The 24317-nt window shown below is 47.1% G+C and overlaps 1 protein-coding gene and 1 long non-coding RNA gene across 2 annotated transcripts in view; one reads left to right on the top strand and one right to left on the bottom strand.

Moving 5' to 3' along the window:
- Positions 1–24317, top strand: part of LOC142566044 (1-phosphatidylinositol 4,5-bisphosphate phosphodiesterase epsilon-1-like) — a 305298-nt gene that overhangs the window by 61285 nt on the left and 219696 nt on the right. The window contains exons 4-5 of the mRNA XM_075676754.1: positions 5013–5170; positions 22069–22147. Coding sequence (XP_075532869.1) covers positions 5013–5170; positions 22069–22147 — 237 coding nt within the window. The remainder of the gene's footprint in view (positions 1–5012; positions 5171–22068; positions 22148–24317) is intronic.
- LOC142566045 (uncharacterized) overlaps positions 1–24317 on the bottom strand; it is a 149110-nt gene that overhangs the window by 36688 nt on the left and 88105 nt on the right. The gene's annotated exons all lie outside the window — the stretch shown is intronic.

The raw sequence follows: 24317 nt of genomic DNA, 5'->3' as shown, positions 1-24317 counted from the left end.
GAAGGAAACTGGTCAATAAATCCACACGTGCTACCTGAAGGCATCAATGTTGCCAGAAAGTGAATGGGAAGACGGCGCCGGTGGTAGCTCAATTGGTAGAGCATCGCACGCGTAATGCGAGGACGTAGAATCGTTCCCCACCTGCAGCAAGTTGTTTTTTCATCCAGTTTCGATTTCATTTATTTATAATTTCTTTATTGCAAGTAGTAAGTACAATAATATCCCCTGTGTTTTCCTTGGTGTCTTTGTTTGTTGGCTTATGATATGATTAATAAAAACGGGCTCCTCGGTTAACCCCCTTTCGTCTCGTCGCCCTATACAGAGTAAGAACGGGATTGGATTGGTTTACCCTTTGTGTTATGTCACAAGGATCCAGAGACGAACGTAGAACGATAGCTAACCGTTGAAGTCGTGCTGCTGCCAATGTTGGTATGCCAGACTTTAAACGAAAAATAGTCTGCAGCGGCTTATAATCTGTTATCAGCTTGAAAGAGAGTCCATAAAGATAGTAGTGAAACTTCTTGACGCGTAAGATGATTGACAGCGCTGTTTTCTCGATCTCGCGATTTCTCCATCTGGCTACTCCTCCATCTTACATTGCGTGCAGCTAAGTGGGTGATATCGAGCACTTCATCTGGTCTTGCGAGCGCTTCTGTTCTGACAGGACGCGGCTTTTGGAGCGCATGAGAAGAAGAGAGTTTCCTTATGAACGTGCAGAACAGTTCGTTTTCCGGGCTAACCCAGCCTGTGCGAGGTTACCCTGCCTGGGCGACCACTTGTGCACGACCACCTGTGCAACCAAGCTGTAAGTAGTGCTAGCCAGCGCTGCAAGGCTGTCGGAATTGAGACCCTCTATGCAGTAAGCGAGAATGAAACTGAACGTATCCGATGTATTTGTTCGAAACCAGTACAGTGCTACGAGACATGCTGAGAGATGATGTTTAATTTAGCCCCATTTGAGGCTCTATAACACAGACCCAAAGAACGCTACACGGGCATTTTCATCGTACGATTGAGTGAGTGAGTGAGTGAGTGAGTGAGTGAGTGAGTGAGTGAGTGAGTGAGTGAGTGAGTGAGTGAGTGAGTGAGTGAGTGAGTGAGTGAGTGAGTGAGTGAGTGAGTGAGTGAGTGAGTGAGTGAGTGAGTGAGTGAGTGAGTGAGTGAGTGAGTGAGTGAGTGAGTGAGTGAGTGAGTGAGTGAGTGAGTGAGTGAGTGAGTGAGTGAGTGAGTGAGTGAGTGAGTGAGCCAGCAAGTTTGCGTGTGTGTGCGTGCGTCAGTTTATCCCAACGCTATAGACTTATCCTATATTTTGAAACATGCTGTAACCTTGTGCGCGTGAGCGAGCCAGTGGTGTTACAGTGCATCTAAACTTGCAGGATGTCATATAGCACCATCGCGCCGAGTGTTTCTGTCATAGTGCTTCTGATAAAACATTATACCACTCAGTCCCACTTTGAATTCACATCATCTCACTGAATTTGCGCTTAGCTGCTCAGAAGTAGGCCAGCCTAAACAAACTCTTTCATTCAGTATAACCTGAAGTGAACTTTTGTTCATTTCGTTAACCTCGTGTTGCTTACGCGCTGGCGTTGTACGGCCGCGTCGACGCTTCTCTCCGGGGCCCTGGTACCAAGTCAACCTGTGCTCGGTGATGGATGACGCCGGAGCATGAAACGCGAGCAGCTCCTGACGTGCGCTTGCGGTACTCGAAGGCTGTTCTCGGTGGGAGACATCGCTGAATGTGCAACACTTGTTCACGGCAAACAAATCATCAGCGGGAGGAAAGGCGCGAAAAAAATCGTGGCCTATAAACGGGTACTGAAAAATAAAATACTGAAAGAAAAAAAGTGACTGCGAGTTGCAAGTTCTGACAAATCGCTTCTTTTGCGGCAATCGCTTCCTTCTGGAGAAGCGCGTCACTGCTGCTGAGAGTCTGTGCACCAGCGTATGTAGGTAGTGCTTACATCGTTGAATAGTTGGCTCTAGATGACAGCAGCGTTACTGTGTACATTCAATGAAATCAGAAAAAAATACGCAGTTCGCGACTTTGAGCTGGAAAGCGAAATATATGTACCAGAAATATATTGTGACTGGCGCAAGTCTGGCATATTGTAGCAATAATAACGGTCGTGTTCGTTTAGAGCACACGCATGATTAGCTAACGTTTCTGATGCGTAAAGAGTTCTCATATTGTTTCTCAGTAGTGAATGGAATTTGGTGATTCGCATCTTTTGCGTGAACGTCGTGAGCATTTTCCGCACGTCGCCATTTTTCTCTCAAATTATGTGTTGGCATATGTTTCTGCTTTTCTAAGGTCCCGGCTAGTCCTCTTTTCCTTCTTGTGGGAAGATATGATGAGGAGTGTGAGTTAGGCTTCAAAAGGTAAATTTCCTAATCACGCCATCTAATAACCTGCCACCTTTAACTGTGTTGCCGTTACCTTGAAACCCGGTCTGTTACACTCATAAACCACCCGTTATCTGTTCTTCGCAATACGTGTCCTCTGTAAGTCCTCTTCTTTTTTTTTTAATCTGGACTCGAATACCAGCAAAATGAATTTATAATGTAAACATCCGTCTTCCTATCTCTTAACGTTACATCTATCAGTTTCCTTTTCATCCCTTGTTACGTCGTCGTTAACCTTCCTTTCAAGTTTCCTTTTTATTTTCCAACGCCATCCCTGACAGACTAATTCGCAGATAGCGTTCTAAACTTGTGCAAAGAACTGATAAACATGAAAGCACAAACGTCTCAAGCGGGCTCCATGAGAGATCTCGATCAATTTCTTCTCATAAGAAATGATCTGACTGTTTACAGAGGCGGTGTCGTATGGTGTCATTGATGTACGAGTGAATACCACCAGTGGACATTTGTCTGATGAGATTTCGAGACCTTGGTTGCGGAGGTACACAGCTGTCACAGTAACAGCTTCTTGTAACCTTGCACGTATCTGAGGACGAGTCGCACCCTCATTCAATACACATATGTCGTCTGCGTACATTGATATCTTGATTGCTACTGGCAGAGGTTCAACGAGGCCAACCAGTGAGGTTGAATAGGGTGGGGCTTAGTACTCCGCCTTGAGGAACGCCTCTGTAAGGAATTTAGAAAATTTCTTATAGGAACAGTAAGCAAAGCAAGAATTAGCATGACATACGTTTTGTTGCTTGAATAAAATCCGACAGAGCGTCAAACACTTCCCTGTAGATAAAATGCAGTGCCGAGGCCCCAAGGGAGAGTAACACTCCAGCACTTAAAGTGAAGCCTAGTTTACTGAGCGGTGCTAGAAGAAATAATTTTTTTTGTAATCGGTACTGGTGAAAGGTCGAAAAAAAATTATCAATATGTTTAATTTTCTGACAGAATTGTCATAAGAATTATATTACCCCACCAACCCTTTGTAAATATAGCTTTACCGGGAGAATACGGCAGAGTAACGTAGTAATCATAACCTCTATGTTTCTTGGTGGGCACCACTGAGTTTTCCTGAGAAATCTGATATGTGGCAGTTCTATCATAGATGTTATTGATAATTCGAGAGAATTTCTACGTATGGAAAATTACTGGTACCTGATCACAATTATGTGCGCCGATACTGGGAGAATATAAATTATTGGTCCATTCATGGATGCTCGTGCTAAGGAATAGGCCATTTTATTTAAATATAACCCACAGTGGGGCGGGGGGGGGGGGGACCTGGTACTCAATATGGTCTAATAAGACTTAGCTACATGGGAGGCATGATAGAAACGCTTTTAAGATTGGGAAATTTCATGAAGCTCTAAGTGAAGGTAAGATAGTTTGCGCGACGCGAGAATCCGTTACCAAAAGCTCAGCTTCAAAAACGGGAGTAAAATATGGAAGATTCTTGTTGTTGTTGGAACGTCCCATGCATAGTGTGCACTTCGCTCCTTGCTCCACAATTGGCTGCTTCTGCAGCCGATTTCTTCACTGCTAGCCTTTTGTTCTGCTTGTATATTCGGGCGCCTACTCAGTGGTCCATACCCACTCGGGTTGATTGGCCAAGAATATTCACATACCTAAGAAAACATGCCCAGTTGCACATGCGCAGGGGCACAAGTTGTATATTCGGCAAGACATCGGCAGCCAACACCCACAGAGTGCGGGAAAGAAGCAAGGAAGGCTTCGCTCTAATCATAGTAAACGTGGATAATGCAAAATAGACACGGTACGAGCGGTGTTCGTCCCTTCTCGTTTTCGCCCCCGTGTTGCTTTCGCACTGTTCACATTTGGTATGGATTACCAGCTAGCCCAGCCAGCCACCTTACTAAGTCATTTCAATAACAATGACCAGCTTCTGAAGTTTCATTTCGCTCAAGCTAACTCAAACTCTTCGTCGCTGGTGAAGATTATGCGCACGAACACCTGTTTCTCTCGAGCTGTTCAATTTTATACCCTTGCGCAACGCCTTCACGTATAAAATATCATCTAAAGAATAAGCGACCGTTGCAAGAAAAGACACTAGTGGGAACAGAGTAATGAAAGAAGTCGTCGCTGATTTCTTCAGGGGTTGTACCAACCACTACCACACAGTAATATCTATATGCGCTCTCGATAGCGTCGCTTAGAAGTGAAAGTTTAAATCTCCAAGTTGTTTTTATTTCTTTATTCTTTTTTTTTCAGCCCGAATATTTTCTTTGGAATAGACAGGCGTCATACTTCCGAAGAAGTCGATGACAAAAACTGACAAAAACATGACAAAAACAGGGAGAAGCGTAAATGGAAAACGTTGTATCGTTGCCACGCGTCGGTATACGGCCACGAGTGCACGTATGACCTTGTATTTTCCTCCGGAAGTATGCCTCAGGAAAACAGTTTTCATGCAGCAATAGCTAATTTTTTTGTGCTTTGACCAGCAGGTTTAAAAACTAATGATGCGAATTCAACTGTACCTTATTTAACTCCTGAGCAAATCTTTCTGACAACCAATGCCGCTGCGCTTTACCTGACACGCACAGTGCTGATATGCCGCCTTCTCTCCTGCTATGCAGAGGACCAGGCAGCCCCGTCGACGCCTATGCTTGACAGCGGGGAAGATGGCTACATCGTAGACACGTCGATGCCTCCCTGTGCCGTCAACGACTCGGCGCAGCGACTTGTCGGCATTTCCGTGGAGACCTTCGTACTCGACATGCTCAAGCACGCCGAGGTGAGTACACGCTCACAACCGTCAGCTGCCGCTTATAGATCGACCTTAATACATTTTCATCACGGTGCGAGAGTCATTTCCCCTCCTCTGCTTTCGGGTTCTGATTGCATGGTTGTTGGCAAGCAGTGTTGCTACTTTAGCGATTTTGTTGCTAGATTTAGCGATTTTCTTGTCTCTTTAGCTACATATTTCTTTCTATTTTGCGATCAGCGACGTTTTTCGACGACGTGACAGAACAAGTGGAGAGATTTCAGCGACGTCAAAGTTCGGAAAGTTGCTTCGCAAATAGCCTTTCAGAACGAGTTTTGATGCGAAAGCGTCAAATGGCACATTGTACGAAAAAGCCGGCTTCTGTCATCTGGACAAGCGAAAAATGGCACCTAAATTCCCATTGGTTGCGACGCCACGTCACGTGCGCGCTTCAACGGAGCCATGGAGGAAAGAAATAAAATAGGAGAGGAGAGGCCCTGACGTCACGTTTTTGAAGCGGCCATGTTGGTGGGCCATCTCCCTTCGCGCCTCCAATCAGCTCGCCGAAGAAGATAAGCGCGAGCTTTGAACTTGCATTGCTACGAGCCACCGGAAGTATGTGCAGCTGATGCGCGTCAGAACAAGGCCTACGAAAGTTACGTAACAGTTTTAGTGAAGCAGACGCGCTCCTGTGCTTTCTCGTGGCATGCTGAAGAAGGCGACGACGATCAGCGCGTGATTACTTGAGTGTGTCTCTTGCTGACCAAGCGAGAAGAAAGGCAGTTAACCGAGGGGCCCGATTTTTATTAATCATATCATAAGAAGCCAACAAACAATGACACCACGGACAACACAGGGGAAATTTCTTGTACTTGCTAATTGAATTAAAGGAATGATAAATTAATGGAAATGTCAGCGGACGAAAAAGCAGCTTGCCGCAGGTGGGGAACGATCCCACGTCTTCGCATTACGCGTGCGATGTTCTACCAATTGAGCTACTTCCGGCCGAACTGGCATTGTACAGTATTCTTAGAGTAAAAGTAATTTGCCTGGATAGCACTTGCGCGGAATCAAATCGCTTTTCTTACTGCAAAGCCAGAAGGTTAGCTTTCGAGCATGAGCAGGTTCATTCTGACATGTTGTGGGTTCCAGTTGCCTTGCAATGTGTATCCGCTCCTATCGCTGGCGGCTTCCGTCGTTGACAACCGTGGAACGTTCGGACATAGTGCACAACGTCAACGTATAGAAACGGCACCAGAACATACGATTCCCCGAGTACGCGTGCGCCCTCTGGGCGCATCTACTACAGTCCACCCGTGAACAAATATGCTGTGTTCGCGAAACACTCGCAAGAAAGCCAAGCCTGGCAGCTATCGCAACGCAAACAGATGTACGCGTAGTAAAACGGTAAAAGCTTTGAGAAGAAATTAGGAGAGGGATTGTCGTGACCTTGAGCGCAAGAAATCGCTCAGCCTTCCCTTCTCCATTCACTTCTGCTTTTTAAATCTTCATTAAACAGTTCCGAGCATGTCCGCGGTGTCTTTTATGGCTTGTGTAGTGTATAGTTGTGTCGACAGGTTTGCGGCACTGTCGACAATGTCCACGAAACAACTGCCCTGCCACCAGGCCTACCTTGGTAATCCCCATAAAGAACCTACTAAATTTTTCTGCTTTTCGTTCAGCTGCCACCTTTCTCTTGCACTGGAAACCCTAAGGCCGTGTTTCGCACTGGAACTGTTCTCCAAAACCGCGAGTCAACAAGGGAGGCGCGCATCCTCGGCCGCCGCCAGTGATGGCCGCTGATTTGTGTCGGAAGGATTCTACAGTGGGCTTATCGCCTAAGCCCACGGACGGCGGAGGAACGGCGCGGTCTCATTTTGATGCCCCCTTCGCGCCCTGTACTCCCAGCCAGGGTCGAGGCGGCCTCCAAGTGCCTTGCCGAGTCACACAGGGCACTAGCCGCTCGCTGCTGCTTGACCCCGTGCGGCGCCTTCCTCCGCTCGTACTTCCCCCTCGCCGGACGGCGTTGTGCAAAAGACATTCGCTCACATGGGCAGCGTTAATGACCTGCTTAATAACGCGGCCACTATATAGAACCACGTGCGGGTTGGCGCCTTTTGTGCGCGTCTCCTCCTGCCTCGTGGTTATTATTTTCCTGGCCGCGGGGGAAGAGCGGCCGTTAATCTTTGCCGGGCCGTGTAGAACGCTCACGCCGCGAGTGGCTCCTGTCTCTCGGTGCCCCAAGCCCGCTCCCTTCGCCTCCCTGGCACTGTTTACTGTGCTCGCGCCCACCCATTCCTTCCCTCCGGTTAGTTGCCAGCACCGCAGAGCGTACGCTGCAGCGAGAGAACAAAGACCTGGGAAACAGACGCTCGCAAAACTCAAAGAAGGGTGCATGCACACGAGCGAAGCCACCGTAATGAACAGCATCGGGCGAGCGTGCCGGGCCGCGGGCGTGTTCGGAATATGAACAGGAAACACTTCCGGCAATGAGCATCGCTTGTGCGTCTGCCGCATAAACGTCACTTTAGACCCGAAAAATTAGTTTGTCAAGAGCACTGCCAGCGTGACGGCTTCATTTTCTTGTTTTAGATGTCCCTCTCTGTTCTATGCTTCTTCTTTAGCTTCGTAGTAAGGACGTTTTAGCTGATAGAAGGTGAGCCAAAAGCGTCGGTCCTCTTACTTTCTTTAGTCAAAGTGTTATAAGAAAAGCTTTCTTCTCCTCATAACTAATAACAAATATTGACTGAACGATGCGCGATTTCAACGAAGCATCTTTTCCGGCACTTTAACAGGCCTAGAAATTAGGTTCAAGCAATAACACCATGCCGCTGACATGTTGCCTGCCCCGAGGCAGAGTTCTTTAATGCGATAGCATCATACAGGTTGAAACTGGGCCATCGGAGTTGGACTATAGTTTGTAAAACGGAGTGAGTAGGTCGATCCACATACCACTATAGGATCTGTTTCTCTTGCGGGTTTTAAGAACAAAATTCGGTCTCACTCCATCTATAGGAGGTATGTCGCCGGAGGAGCGACTCGCGGGGTGAGAGCGATGGAGCGGGGAAGGATAAGAACCCGCAGTGGTGGGACGCAAGAAGCGCGTGACAGGAGGAGCGACAGTGGTTGCACGAGTGTTCGGTGGGCACGTTATAGCGTGCAATGCTCTCCATCATACTGTGGAGAACCATAATGTGCTCTCAAGACAGATAGAATGGCAAGCGTGCCGAATTTTGATCGAGGACAAGTGCAGACATGAACATTCCGACTCCCTTGCAGTCATGATCATATATGATCATGTCGGAAGCGCTTCAGGCTTCTACGCGGACGTATACAGCATCTACAAGACGCGCAGGTTTGGACCAAGAACTGGAGAGGCTTCCGACGATCCGCCGACGGCCGAGAGATGATATAGGCGTACTAAGTCCATTTATGACTTGAGGGAAGCTTGACGAATTCAGAAGAAAGTGCAGCTTCAGATGAACAGACTTCAGGACCAAAGATCGAAAGGCTTCTACGAATTGCTCGACTCTCGCAAGCCGTTATCGCCCGTGTGGCGAACTCTTCAGGGTCCTCGCTCACTTCTACAACAACGTCGTCCTTTCACAGCGCTGGCTCAACATCAAAGTCGTCGAGACCTTGAGGTCACGGGGGAATTTTATGCGAAAATGACTTGCGACTTCTTTCTTCTGGCGGACTTCGTGCTACATGACGTTGCCATCACGAGAGATCAAAGCATGGAAGGGCCTTCTCTATGAAAGAACTACAAGCTGCTTTGGTTGAGTGCAGGCGGTCGCGATCACCCGGTCCCTAGTGTCCTACGCTGCCTTAAGACACCTAGTTTCAACAGCACAATGCTGTCTTCTGGATATCTTCAGTCAATCTTGGCATGACGGCATAGCCCCCGACGAGGGGAAGTGTAGTCGACTGGCGCCTCTAGTGGAGCCTGGGAAGCTTTCGCTGGGCCTTACCTCGTACCGGCTGATTACACTTGCGGGTTGAATCGGTGAGGTCATAGAGAAGACGTTGTTGACACGTATGTAGTGGTATCTCGAATACTATAACTCTTACCCTGTGGATATGGCTTGTTTTCGGCATGGACGTTCTTCAGTTAACAGCGGCATTTGTCTTGTGGCCTCCGTGCAGCAACAAAAAGCTATGAAGCGCCTCTCTGTGGCACTCTTCTCAGACATAAAATGCGCCTACGACAAGGTAGCCCACGAAGCCATTCTTCAAGCTCTTGAGGCTGCAGGACTTGAAGGCCACGTCTTTAGCTGGATTAGGTACTATCTCTCACGGAGATCTGTACTTGTCCTTACAGAAGATGGCCCGACAAATAAAGATATCTCCAATCGTGGTGTCCCACAAGGCACTGTGTTCATCCCGACTCTTTTCAATCTCGTTCTAGTGGGGCTCGCCGAAACGCTGCCACAAACGTCTAATGTCTCGCTTTTCGCTGACGATACTTGCATCTGGGCATCCGGCGTGACAAGGTCACATGTGCTCGCCAGGACGCAGACAGCGGCAACCCTGACAGCGGCATTACTTCGCCGACTAGGTCTCGTGACCTCTACAAAAAATTTGCACTAGTGGCATTCACATGAAAACCGACGTATATTAACCCGATGTCTGTCGAGGGCCAGTCAAGTGTACAAGAAAACCCACAGATTATTAGGCCTTATTGTGGGTCGTGACCTCACCTGGAGAGAGAGAGACAATTCATAAGAGAAATGCAGGGAAGTTAACCAGGCTGAGCCCGGTAGGCTACCCTGTACCGGGGAAGCGGGAAAGGTGAGTGATACAGGAGAAGGAAGAAAGAAGGTCACAGTCTCCACTGTTATGCACACAAGCATGCACCACTGAGTCAGTCAAAAGTGGTCATGCAAACTGGCGCATTTCAAGAAACGCACCAGCACCTTTGTGGCCTTGCACATAGCAGACCCACAAGGCCACGGGCCCAAGATCTCCTCTGTGAAAGGACGGTCGTCTAAGTGCTCCAAAGCTGTACGAAGGGCACTCCTCTCGTCTTTGTATGTAGGGAAGTCACACAGGATATGTTTGGTCGTTCGGCACCATATATGCTGCACTTCGGACTATCAATTCCAGTTAGGAATGAGTAGGTGTTTTTGAAAGAAACTCGTACTCGCAAGCGGCACAGTAGCGTTTCTTCCCGTCGGTTATAACCCGGTAAAAGTTGCAATATCATATGCGGATCTATGGCATATTGGCATTTTCTTACAGTAATAATATCGGCAAGACCACTGAGGTGCCACGCTGCATCCGTCTAGGCAAAGGTATTAGGTGCTTTCACATGCATCATGTGCCTCACGGGCAGCTTTTTCGGCGCTTTCATTGCCAGCAATGTTACAGTGCCCGGGTAGCCACTGAAATACAATCTCGTGGCCTCCGTCCAGCGCTTGATGGTAGCGTGATCGTATCTATGCTGCCAATTGTTCATGTGAGCTGTGGCACAGAGATGATAAGAGTGATTGCAGGGATGCCTTTGAATCACAGAATATAGCTCAGTGATTTGGTGATCGTTGCTGCACATACAGCACTGCGCTATCGAGGGTGGAAAGCTCGGATGCTGCCGATGTTGTGACGTCGCTGATCCTGAACTTCTTGCAGATTGACATCAAGGGAATAACTACCGCACCAGTAGAGCTGGTTAGAGTTGAAGAGCCATCTGTATAAACGTGAAGTTGATTGGAATAGGAATCATGCAGCAGATATAGAGCCGCTTGATTCAGGGAACAAGTTGGCAAGTCGGACTTCTTTCCAACTCCTGGACTAGAAAGCCGCACTTGCCACTGCCGGATACACCATAAAGGACAAGGCTATCTTGCTGCAGGCGTGAAATCGGACGGAAGAGAGAATCGGTACGAGGCTGCAATGCGTGAAAAAGTTGCATCTGGTCTACTTTCCCAGAGAGTAGCAAGGCGTTCAGACTGGAGTCGGGAGAGCTGACGAAGATGATTTCTGGGGGTGTTTATGACGATATATGTACCGATGGGATGTTCTTTAGCGATGGCAATTGTTGCGGTTATTGAAGCGTATTGCGGTAGACCCAGACATGTTCTAAGCGCTTGAGCTTGCATGCTCTCAAGCACTGGGAGATTTGTCCTCCGGGTGCTCGACAACACGGGAGTACTGTAATGCAAGAAACCCATGAAGAGCGCTTTGTACAGTTGAAGCATAGAACGCACCGACGGTCCCCATGCTTTTCCAGCAACGACATTGAAAAGGTGACAGATTGAAAAGAGTCTCTTCCTTAGGTAGGATGCATGGGGGATGCAGGAAAAGCCGCGGTCAACAATCATCCCTAAAAATCTATGGGTTCTCTTGTACAAGATAGGCTGCCTATTATTAGACACTGAGTACCCAGTCATCGATTTTCGCGTGAAGGCGACTAATGCGCACTTTTCAGTTGAAATTCTGCAGCCTTGTCGCTGAAGATAAGTACATGCCATCATTACAGCCTAGCCTTTTGTAATCTTGAGCGAACCTGCGGCCGAGTTACTCCTGACGCTCAGATGCAGATGTGATCTGTGTAAGTTGACGAACTGACTGATTTTGGTAGGCCTTCCGCCAGCCCAATCAAAGCCAGGTTGAACAAAACCGGACTCAAAACGCCCCCTTGTGGAACTCCGCGGCTGGTGTAGTGTTTGGCAGTTTGACCATCCTCGGTGACTACAAAGAAGCTCATTTCAGTCAGGTAGCTCCGAATCCATAGAAAAGTGCGGCCTCCGATTGCAGCAGCCACGAGCACGTCAAGAATGGCTTCGTGAGAAACATTTTCATAAGCGCCCCTCACATCTAAATATAGCGCTACAGAGACGCGTTTGGAAGACACAAGATCAATGACGTTGTCGACTGAGGAATGGCCAGGTCGAAAACCTGTCACCGCGTGTGGATAGACAATGTAATGTTCAAGAAACCACTCGAGCCGCATGAGGATCATCTTTTCCATTAACTTGACAACATAGCTGGTGAGAGCAATAGGTAGATATGATGTCAGTTCAAGGGGAGACATTTAGATTGCGACAAGACGGCTGCGCTTCCACTCAGAAGAAACGACTCCGTCACTCCATGAGACGTTGAGATGACGCAGCAGGATCTCTCGTTCTTCGTGGTCAAGGTCACGGATAGCAGCGTACGTGATGTTGTCGGGTCCGGGCGAAGAGGAACGCCTGAAATTGGCTAGAGCAGCCTCCAGTTCTTCCATGGGGAAAGGTTCGTCCATTGCCGAAACATGCATGAAGGTAACTTCGTACAATTCAAGATCCTTTAGTAGCTCTCTGCTAAGCTGCAATTTCCTCACAAAACTCTTCCCCAGCATCGACTTCTCGACAGCCTTGGTGGACAACCAGTGCAATAAATTGGTTGCGTTGCTAAGGAGAAGAGCGAAGGCCTTGCAGAGTTCGCCATACGCGAGAGAGAGCTTTGCGTGGATCCAACGAGTTAAAAAATGAGTGCCATCGTTCGCTGTCTAATTGCTCCATGCGACGACGTATTTTCTTCTGCGTGCGCCTCACCTCCCTAAGGTCTAGAATCGACGTTGTGCGTCTATATCTCCTCTCAGCGTGCCGACGTACTTCTCGAAACCTTTATAATTCAATGTCAAAGTCCATGCGAGTAGCTGACCATGAGAAGCAGCGCATTGCAGCATGCATCACGTCCGCAATCACAAGCTCTATGCTACGTTCAAGGCCGCCCTTGCATTCTGCGTTCACAAAGGCTTCAAATGCAGACCAATCAATCGCTCGAGAGACCAGAGGGGAAGACATACTGCTTAGACCTTTGATGGTAACCTAAGTAGGAATATGGTCACTTCCACGTGTTTCCAAGTCAGTAAACCAGTAGGCGCTATAAGGAAAGCATCGTGACACCAAAGTAAGATCTAGGCTGCTGCTGTACGACGACCCTTTAGAGAATCTGGGTAGTTCTCCTACGTCAAGCTGATAATCTTGAAGTGATCTCTTTAAAAGTTTTATGCCATAATGCCTCTGTTTTGGTTTTTACTGTTTACCGCGCTCCCGATTCCTCTCCGCAATTTATCAATGATCTGCGTGATCACATGGCGTCTTTTGTGCACGACAAAATTTTTCTCATAGGTGATTTCAATCTTCCGGGAGCTGACTGGATTCTCGGAACTCCTAGCGCTGATGTTAATATAAATAATGAGCAGTTGCGTAACATCGTCTTGATGCACAACTTGCAGCAAGTGGTTACTGAGCCAACACGAATTAGCACTACTTCTGCCTCAATACTTGACCTTGTGTTTATTAGCCGGACTTTAGATAATTATTCTGTCTCTGTTGAGCATGGCATTTCTGATCATGAACTTGTGGCTTTTGCTTGCTACCTTAATCCTCTCAGATCTACTCATTGTAAAACTATTACTGTAAAAGATTTTTCACGCGTCAGGGATGAGAGCATACTGGATTATCTTGACTTTCGTCTTAGCGGTTTTGGGGGACATGACACCGTTCAACATTGGGATGAATTTAAGAATATTTGTACGCTAATTCTATTGAGAATATGTTTAAATGCGTAGCTAGAAAATCGTGGGGACCATCCCTACGCTCCGTGTTACAGTTATACACGGCACTTTTTCTTCGATACAACCTTCCAGTCTTGTCCAACACATGACCAATCTCCTTGCACTACAGAGCGTACGAACCCAAGCACTTAGGACATGTCTTAGCCTCCCGAGATGTTCTTCGACAGCTGCAACGATTGTCATTGCATCCGATCACCACTCATATCGTCGTTGAGACACTAAAAGCGCACATTCGACAGCTTTCACGGCTTCCATCCCACCATTTAGCCGGTTTACCAACGCGAAGGCCACAGGTTACATTCTGTAGTTTTGTGACGAGACACCATGAATCAATAGCAACTTTGTTCAAGCCTGCAAAGCGCCCAACATCGTCATTGTGATGTCTCAGGCAAATTAACATGTGCCTCTCTGTTCCTTGGATTGCTAAGAAGGCAGACTTGTCACCGCTAGCCCTAAAGCAGTTGTCTGTGCTTCTGATCAACGAGTCTTATTTTGACCGCATACATATTTACACAGACGGCTCTACCAATTCCATCAGCTCTACCGGAGCAGTAGTTGCCCCCCAGACGCCGTCTCCTTGCAATTTAAATATTCGTACAATACTACGTCTACAGGAGCAGAACTTGCGGCTCTTCAAGGTACACTCAAGTACGTTCCCTAGCAGCCACCAAATCGTTGGGCCATTTTCTGCGATGACAAAGCAGCCCTACAAACTCTGCAGTTTACTCTACGTCGTGGTTTACACGAGCGACGAGCGTACGAAATAAGGCACGCTCATCATTACGCGTTCAAGAAACTACATTGGTAACGGCAGCGGCGCGGCCGCTGTCGTTACCATACAACACAAATCGCGGCGGACGGAGCTGGGGATCACGCGGACGCCGACTGCGATGTCAAGGAGTTTCCGGCAACGTACAGAGAGGTGCTTGGTCACTATAGGGAAGAACGAAGAAAATATCCACAACCCCACGGGCGCCTAGACAGGTCCCAGGCGGTCGACCTGAGACGGTTGCAGACGGGCACTTTCACCAACCGCTACCACCTGCACCGCCTGTGGCCCGCGCTGCACCCGTCGCCCGGCTGCCCGTGGTGCGAGCTCGAACGGGCCGATATGGCCCATGTGCTTTGGGAATGCCAACGCCACGTGGAACAAGGACAAGGAGGAAGGGGGAATACAACAGCAGAACCCTCCGAAGCGGGGCGCCTCGCTGAGAGATGGCAAGCCGCCCTCCTCAGCGAGGCACCTGAAGACCAGGAGTGGGCCGTCCAGCGGGCCAGGGCCACTGCCGAGGATCTCGAAAGATTTTCCTCGGGCGATGGACCCCTGGCAGCCTAGCCCCGGGCACCAACATCAATAACCGTTGGACAAATAAAGTTTATTCCTTTACTATCCTATCCTATCCGAGCCATTGCGGAATTGTCGGCAACGACAGCGCAAATCAAGCTGCGCGCTCAGCTAACCAAAAACATCAGCAGGTTCCTATTCGCGCTTTCCAGATACGCTAGCGCCGCCGCGCGGATTTGTTCGGAATCCGGGAGGGGGTGATGGATTTTCCGCTCACGCGGTTTCTGCAGCTGTGTTGGCGTTTCGGTACTCTTCGATATGGAAAAAACAGTCGACGAGCGAAGAGCAACCGCATATGCAGTGTGCCATAATGCACAAATCGTGCAATATTGGGAAAAGTAAGCCTGCACCACTTTCTAAAACAGTAAAAAAGAACGGAGGAAGTTGTGGGCGGTCAAGCTCCGCATCGGGAAGAAAATGAGCGAAGAAATCGTATGTAGGGAGCATATGAACGAAGACGACTTCTTTTGGGGCCACCTTAGTGAGTGTAATTAACTGTTGCGCTGCTCTCAATGATTTCATTTGATTTTTGTTGGGAGCTGAATGTGAAACTTTGCTTTAAAGGCGAGTTGAAGCCCTTACTAAAGCGGCTTAAGAGACACGCCGTGCCTTTGCAAAAGATCCCGCTGCGGTCCCACGAAGCAACAGCAGCAGGATTGGCCGAAGAAAGCTCTTCAGATTCCCATGTAAATTTAAGTACGGAGTGTCACCATTTATTAAATTTTCTGCCTGCACTGGCGCTGTTTCGGTAAATACTCTGCGACGGTGCCTGACGCTGCGTCGCGAGCATTGCAAACTAGGTAACGTATTCCGCAGCTGTTCTTAGTCGTTCTGCGTGGGAATGAAGCAGGCGGTCGATGCACAAAGCATTCGCTTCTTCTCTCTATGTTTGGGTTTTTTTTTTTTTTTTTTTTTTTGCTGTGGCGAAAGGCGTGTACCGATCGAAGGTCGTGCGCACGTTTTTCTGATTTTTCATTTGTTCTGTTTGGTCATAAAGCATCTCTTCCATGACAATATTGCACGAAACAAGGGCCAGGACTGCGTACCTGAAGCGGTCGTTGATGAAGACTGCCCACACTCTAAAAACAGTTGCACCGTTTGGGGTGTATATTTGTCCCACAACGATAATCGTCATCTGTCTTGCCCCCGTTTCCTTTCTTTAACGCTGCGAGTCCGGTACTTCCCAGTCACGAATGGCATGCGCGTTATCAGTGTGACGCAGCATTCTCGACAGGAAAGTAGCGAGCGCCGAGTTTTCAAGAAAGGAAACGCAAGCAAGGCAGATGACGATTATTGTTGTGGGACAAATATACACCCCAAAGGGTGCAAACTGTTTTTAGAGTGCATGCGAGCTTCTCTACAGCACGCGAAAGCGCTAATCGCGCTGGAAACGGGGCGCGCTGGCACACTCATCGTCTCGCTCATATATTGTAAATCGACACTACTGCAATGTTTCCGTGCCATCTTTCATTTTTAACAAGCATTCCGCAACTAAGCTGGTGCATGCAGCCATGTATCTCGTCTTGAATGCACACATAGCGGCAACGGGGCTACTGCGCTTTGTTTACATCCGAGCGCTGCCGATTAAGTGCTTGGTGTCAATTCTCGTACATCGCGTATAGATTACAAAACGTAAGGAGAAATAGTGACCTTTACGGCGCCGGGTACATCGCAGACTTTAACTTTTATAATATGCGGCGGGCCTCTTACGGCGCGCTTGTCTGCAGGCAGAGTCACTCGACCTCAACAGCCGCGCTTGTCATCTCTCGTATTCCACGCCATATTATATGGCCAGCTTTAAACGTATCCTCTCCTTCGACATCACATGTCTGCGTGTACTTAGCAAGGCCAAGGATCGCGCTTAGAGATCCCAGAGGTCCGTAGGCCGCCTGCTTCTGCAGGTGCGCACGCTTTCGTATCGCCTCTATCACCTCTGTCCCCGCCATATTGAAACGTTCTCTGCGTCACCTATAGGCACTGGAAAGTGCGAATACCACTTTCAAGAATTGATTCTGCGCGTCAACTTCAGTCACTTGCTCGCCACATTACACTACTACGATGTGATTCACGGTGCTTCACCAACTCACGCTTGCACTCTCTCGACCCTAACTTGCGACTTCGCCTGCCACCTGCACTCTCCCGTCGACAAACAACTTTACTGTGTCGCATGTGGTTGGGCGTCGCGTTTATCAATGCCTGTGCATTGATACTACACTACATCTGTAGGCTTGGAGTGGCGCCTGACACCGGCGAAAGATGCCGAGAGCGAGTGGGGCTATACTAATCCAGGTACAACCAAATTAGGAAGGCCCCCTAAGCTTGAACAAAGACACTCCCTCACCAGAACAAGAATTTGCCTCCTTGGTAAAGTATTCGGCCACAACCTCCCTTATGAAATGCTCTCAATGAACCAATGGCCTTCAGTCCCCAGTAGCTGCGGAGCATCTGACCAAGGCGGCGGTCAGACTTGCAACGCAGCAGAGGGTGCTAAGAATACGTGGGTCCGGACAGGCCGCCAATGGAAACTGACCCTTGCAACGTTTAACACCCGAACCTTCTCGAGTTAGGCTAGCTTAGCAGGACTCTTCAAAGAACTATCCGACATTGTTTGGGATATTATCGGCCTTAGTGAGATTAGAAGAACTGGTGAGGCTTACACATTGCTGAATAACGGCCATGTCCTCTGCTATAGAGGTCTCCCGGATAAGAAGCAATACGGGGTAGGATTCCTAGTCCATAAAGACACGGCGGGCAACATTGACGAATTCTACAGCATCAATGAGAGGGTAGCAGTAGTCGTAATCAAACTCAATAAGAAGTATAGATTAAAGGTAGTACAAGCCTACGCTCCAACATCCCGCCACGACGATGAGGAAGTGGATCAGTTTTATGAAGGTGTTGAATTAGCGATGAGAAAAGTGCAAACGCGGTATACAGTAGTAATGGGGGACTTCAATGCAAAAGTGAGGGAAACGCAGGCGGGTGAACAGGCACTTGGCAACTACGGTGTCTATTCTAGGAACGCTAGAGGAGAGATGCTGGTGGAATTCGCAGAAAGGAATAAACTGAGAATAATGAACACTTTCTTCAGGAAACGTAGCAACAGAAAATGTACCTGGAAAAGCCCTAATGGTGTGACAAGAAATGAAATTGACTTGATACTTTCTGCTGATCCCAGCATAGTGTAGGATGTAGAAGTGATAGGTAGGGTAAAGTGAAGTGATCATAGGTTAGTGAGGGCTAGGATTCACCTCGATTTGAAGAGAGAAAGAGTTAAATTGGTCGAGAAAAAACAGATCAACTTAAAGGTAGTAAGGGCAAAAGCAGACAAATTTAGGCTGGTACTTGCAAACAAATATGCAGCCTTAGAACGGAGAAATTATGATGATGACATAGACGTAATGAATGAAACTGTAACGAGGCTGGCTTCAGAGGCAGCAATTCGAGTGGGAGGCAAGGCACCAAGGCAACCAGTAGGCAAGCTCTCTCAAGTAACAAAGTACCTAATTAAGAAACCGCTAAGAATGAAAGTGTCCAACTCAAGAGATAAGATACAATTCGCGGAACTGTCAAAACTGATCAACAAAGCGAAAATAGGTGATATTAGAAATTATAATGTGAGAAAGACTGAAGAATCCGTGAAATATGGACGCAGCCTGAAATCAGTGAGAATGAAACATGGCATAGCACAAACCAAGATAAATGCACTGAAAGATAAGCATTGTAACATCATCAGCAATCTCGAAGGTATAATAAATGCAGCGGAAGAATTCTATACCTATAAAGAAAGGGGTCAGACATGGAGACAATGCTATTCACTGCGTGCTTAGAAGAAGTATTCAAGCTATTAAACTGGGAAGGCTTAGGAGTAAAGATCGACGGCGAATACCTCAACAATCTTCGGTTTGCCGATGACATTGTTCTATCCAGCAACAATGCAGACGAGTTACAACAAATGGTTGAGGACCTTAACAGGGAGAGTGTAAGAGTGGGGCTGAAGATTAGTGTGCAGAAGACAAAGATAATGATAAATAACCTAGGGCAAGAGAACAAGAGTTCAAGATCGCAAGTCAGCCTCTAGAGTCTGTGGAGGAGTACGTTTACCTAGGTCAACTAATCACAGGGAACCCTGACCATGAGAAGGAAATTCACAGAAGAATAAAAATGGGTTGGATCGCATACGGCAGACACATCATGTGCTCCTGACTGGGAGCTTACCGTTATCATTGAAAGGGAAAGTATACAATCAGTGCATTTTACCGGTGCTGACATACGGCGCAGAGACTTGGAGGCTGACAAAGAAACTTGAGAACAAGTTAAGGACCGCGCAAAGAGCGATGGAACGAAGAATACTAGGCATAATTTTAAGAGACAGAAAGCGAGCGGTTTGGATCAGGGAGCAAACGGTTATAGACGATATTTTTATAGTCATTAAGAGAAAAAAATGGCGCTGGGCAGGTCATGTAATGCACAGACTAGGTAACCGTTAGACCATTAGGATGACAGAATGGGTACTAAGAGAAGGGAAGCACAGTAGAGGACGGCAGAAGACTAGATGGTGCGACGAAATTAGGAAATTTGCGGGTTGGAATCGGTTGGCGCAGGACGGGGGTAATTGGAGATCGCAGGGAGAGGCCTTCGTCCTGCAGTTGACATGAATAGGCTGATGATGATGATCATGATTCATTTATAATAGGGATGGCCAGCAGTGCGGCGTGCAATTTGTGCGGGCGCGTTGAGACTCTAGAGCACCTCCTGTCTCAATGCCCATCCTTTGACGCTCAACGACGTTCTCTACAAGCTGAACTCAACCTGTTAGATAATCGAGCGCTCTCAGAAGAAAAAAATCATTGGACCATGGCCTCTGCATTCTTCCACGCAGAAAGTCACAAAAGCCCTTCTGCACATCGTGACGGATACCGGATTGTCCCAACGCTTGTGACAGCGGAGATTCCTCTGCGACTGACTCTGTGAATGACTGACCATTATTTTTCTTTTCTCTCCTTATCTATTATTCCCCTTTCCCCTTCCCCTAGTGTAGGGTAGCCAACCGGGCATGTCCTTGGTTAAACTCCCTACCTTTCTCTCTTCGTTTCTCTCTCTGATGTATGGAAGTGCTTGTAATAAAGGGAAAGCTATGGTTCGTATATGTATGTGTGCATTGTTATATAGGATGCTTCTTTATTTAGCTGCACCAAGTTTTTAAAAATCACCTGCGGCAGATAGCACGATTCCCTTGAACTCAATGACGCAGATTTACTTCCAGTAGCAATCAAATGTGGAATTTACTAAGAAAATGTCACTAATTAAGTATTTTACTAATAAAGTCGCACCACAAATTGCAATCTAGAGCTGTAGCTATATAGTGCGTTTGCAAGGCATATCGACTTTGCGCAAATTCTGATAGTCAACCGGTTTCGAGATATGCGCCGTCATACTTTGGCTGAAAATTCACGGTTGTACCATTTTTTTTAAGAAAACGCTGTTTTTTGTATTGAAGCACGCAAATAACTGGAACGTCAATGTATTTCATCGGGCACTGACAATTAATATCTCGGAAATGGTGTAGTCCAGAGAATTCGTTCCAAGCGGTTACATCTTGTGAACTCACCGGCTATAATTCGTAAATTGTAATATTGGAGCTAAACTAATTGATTTAAAAATTAAGTTGTGGAATTATGTTAATTATACAAATAATAGTTGTGATTTTTCGTAAAAGTAATGTCTACTTCGTCGAGTAATGTAGCTCAAAGGTTAGAATTCTGCTTTCTGTCAAAGGCAAATTTTTTAATGTTTGGTCCAGCTAAAAGAAAGCACCGGTGATAACTCGTCAGTGCGTAGGAAGTTATATAGCGACATCTGTATGGTATGTTATGTATCAACAGCTCAGATTATGTGTATCTGGCTTAAGAGCAACATGTAAAATGCAGTCGTTGTGTTATTGTGTTCCAATTGACCATAGGTGAAGTTGTAAATTCGCGGACGCCAGTAGTACATCATAATGTCATAACTAACATCTGATCGTGAGGTAGGACAAAACATTATGCGGGCGTCGATAAGTAATCGCCGAATCATAGGATCAAAATATGCTATCGCTCTGCAGTCACTTAAGTGACGCCTGAGTACCTGTGAGTTCCTTTCTTTTTTTTTCTCTTAACTATAAGTACTGAGATGGTGTGTTGGACTAAGCTTGTTAGCTTCACCTGTCACGCATCTCCTCGTCGAACAAAAACAAAAGCAGTACTTGCTATGTGTTTCAGCCAAGGTGACGAAGAGTCATAACGAAGGCACAACAGAGAATAAATAGGCAACGTTATTGCGAACTAGTTTTTCGCAAGCGTACAGGTACAACTTGCGAAATAATTACCTAAGTATTACATATCCTGATTGGCTTTGTAGGGAAAAGATTGGGGAAAAATTCTGCAGTTTCTCAGTTGAAGCCTGTTATTCCTCAAGTGAGGTTAATTTACTAGGTGTCATTGGTATAACACCAGTCATCGGATTTTCGAGTCGGAAATGTGCGGCGAAATACATTAGGTGTTCCAGATATTATTTTTCCAGAAATCCTTTCTTAACCACTGTGGACAAAACTGGTAGGATCCCTGATCTATTCCGTGGCACAGTTTAGAGACGTTTATCTCGAGAGTGATGCTAGTTTCAGGATTACTGGTCAGGGTTCCTGAAGTAGCCAATAAAAAAGAGAATTAGTATGTATGTATAATTTGTAGTTCTTTCTTAGCGCAAGCTTCCTCACGCTAGTCCCGACTAATATTGCATTTCTTAAAATAATTGCTTTTGCGTTTTTTTTGACACTACATTAAACCACACACAAAAAAGAGAACTAGTTCATCCCAATTAAAATTGTTTTAAAGTGTGTAGAGACACACCCTTCCCTTCCTTGCTGATTTTCCGTACGTCTGCGGAGGTCAGAAAAAAAAGTATGCAGGTGTATTAAAGCAAAACGAGGTGCGTAAGATTTCGCAACTGGAATACATATTTCTCTGCCACTTGTCTTTTCAGAGCCTGACCTGTTCCGTTGGAAAAAAGACCGTGCCTCCACAGCATAAGTCTTTCCTTGACTTCTGTTTCGATCCAGTCAGTAAGTACACAAGACAACTCACGTTCTAGTTTGGTATCTGTCTTACTTTCTGCATCAATTCCTAGACTGAAGTGCGAAGAAGAGACGACAACGAACAGCTAGGCTTTTTCATTTATTCAGAGCTGGCAAGTACCACCTCTAGCAAACGCCTCCGTTGGGAATATAGTAAAGATTGTCATTGTTCTTTAACGCGGTGTACCCACACCGTAAAGGTCATTCGGTACAAAGCCGCACCAAGTATGGGGCAAATACAGTGAAAGGCACAAAGTTTTTCATTCTCTTTGTAACTAATTTCTCGTCTGAGCCGGCAAAAAATATTTTGTGCCAGCATTCCTTAGGTAAACGCATGCTGGAGACGTGAGGCCAAGATGCAAACGCAGTTCTTGTAGAATCGGAGCTTTCCTGAAATCCAGCTTTCCTGAAAAACTGCTGCGAGAAACCTTTACGATTTCAAACACTTAATTTGCCCGTGGGTTTAGTGGCCTCACTTATCTGCCTCAAATAAAGTTTTGAAATGCAGTAAAAACCTTAGATACCGTTGTTCTGTCGCGGTATTGCAGTTTGCTTTTACTTTCTCTTACGTCGCGCACCCACTAGAAACTCTGGCCAGTATTCTCAAAAAGCGCTTACGCTAGAATTGTTCGTAAGAACAACTTCTAGACAATCCTGTTGCTGGACATATTATAAGTGAAGGCGGCTGTCCAATGGCTAAAATCAGCTACAAACTGAAAGCGAATTCGGCACATTTTTCTTAGATAGCTTAGTAGGTGCCTGGTCAATGAGCGCTCGCCGAAACTGACAAGGGTTATCCGCTGGTGCACAACGATTTTGTTGTTACACCAAAGGTAGGTGTTATCGGTAGTCGCTATCAGTAGTCGCGGTCATGGACTTAAGGCAAAGGCTGGAAGTGTACGCACTCGGCGCTGACCTCCGCAGTCCGTGTACCTTCTTTGCTTTCGCCCGTAATTTGAATGTATCTGTTCCTAAAACGAAGCGCGAACTGGTCCAGAGCTTTGTATTACTCCTGTTTACAAGCTTCAGGCGGGCGGTAGACTGCATTTAAATTGCTCGTGCAGTTTACCGCAAGAATCTTCAAAACCACAATTTATGCTACGAAGCTTGATCCCGGTGAAGTTGTGGACATTTCTGCGTGCGTGCGTGCGTGCGTGCGTGCGTGCGTGCGTGCGTGCGTGCGTGCGTGCGTGCGTGCGTGCGTGCGTGCGTGCGTGCGTGCGTGCCGTAAGCTGGCGATGTTCCTTCGGTATGGTCATTCCATGCGCAGCGAACCGAATGCGGTGCCAGAAGCTTCATTGGGTTCTGTGGTTTTCCTAGTGGCAGGAGTGCTCATCCGAATAACTGTCATCTGCCGTGGCACGGCGCAAACGTTTACCGTAGAGTCACGGAAGCTTGGCCGTCCCAGGCCCTGCTCTCGCCGATTTGTCATGCAGAAACTGATACAAAAGCCTCGCATGTACAAGTTTTACAATCTTCACACGAGTATACAACAGCTCCAAATCAATATCGCAAAAACCTGCATTCACTAACAGAACACTTAAATGTGTAATTACAACCAACAAGTGTTCTAGAATAAACTGACTCACATCTAACCAATATATCTCTAAATGCTTCGAGACCTAACGCAGGCGTATTTATACCTAGTCCACGAAGTCCCCTAACAAGTAGTTGCTTCATTTTTAACTGCACCAACGATGGCAGTCAGTTGTATGCTCGTACGTCAGTCCGCTCCCTACGCCAGTCACTAGGAACAGCTATAGATGTACAACCGAAAGGCAGCTCCGTGTGGTTTTTCTGCAAATACAAAGCGGTGACACAGCAGGTGCTCGTGACTATAAGTTTGCCGTTGAACCTCTGTCGTCTGCGAAATCATTCCGAAAATCACGCCTACCCGAAAATAGATGAGACGCAAAGCTGCCGATCTTGCGCGACACACGCCCATGGCCACGGGGGTGACTTGAAAGGCGACAGATCATTGCGTGCTCCCGCCACAACAATCTGTCGGTCGTCCTCCAAGCACAGCAACCACGTACGCCAAACTTTTCATTCGGCGTCCGCGAACGATATTCCCGTTCCCGTCTTAGCGCTATATAAACATTCGGAGCCAGCTTCATTCTCTGCATAATACTCCCGACAAACTGTAGGCAAGGAGGAG

This window comes from Dermacentor variabilis, unplaced genomic scaffold, assembly GCF_050947875.1.
Source record: "Dermacentor variabilis isolate Ectoservices unplaced genomic scaffold, ASM5094787v1 scaffold_12, whole genome shotgun sequence".
Lineage (NCBI taxonomy): Eukaryota > Metazoa > Arthropoda > Arachnida > Ixodida > Ixodidae > Dermacentor > Dermacentor variabilis.
Note: the sequence above shows the minus strand (reverse complement) of the source record. Positions and strands in the feature narration are given on the sequence as shown.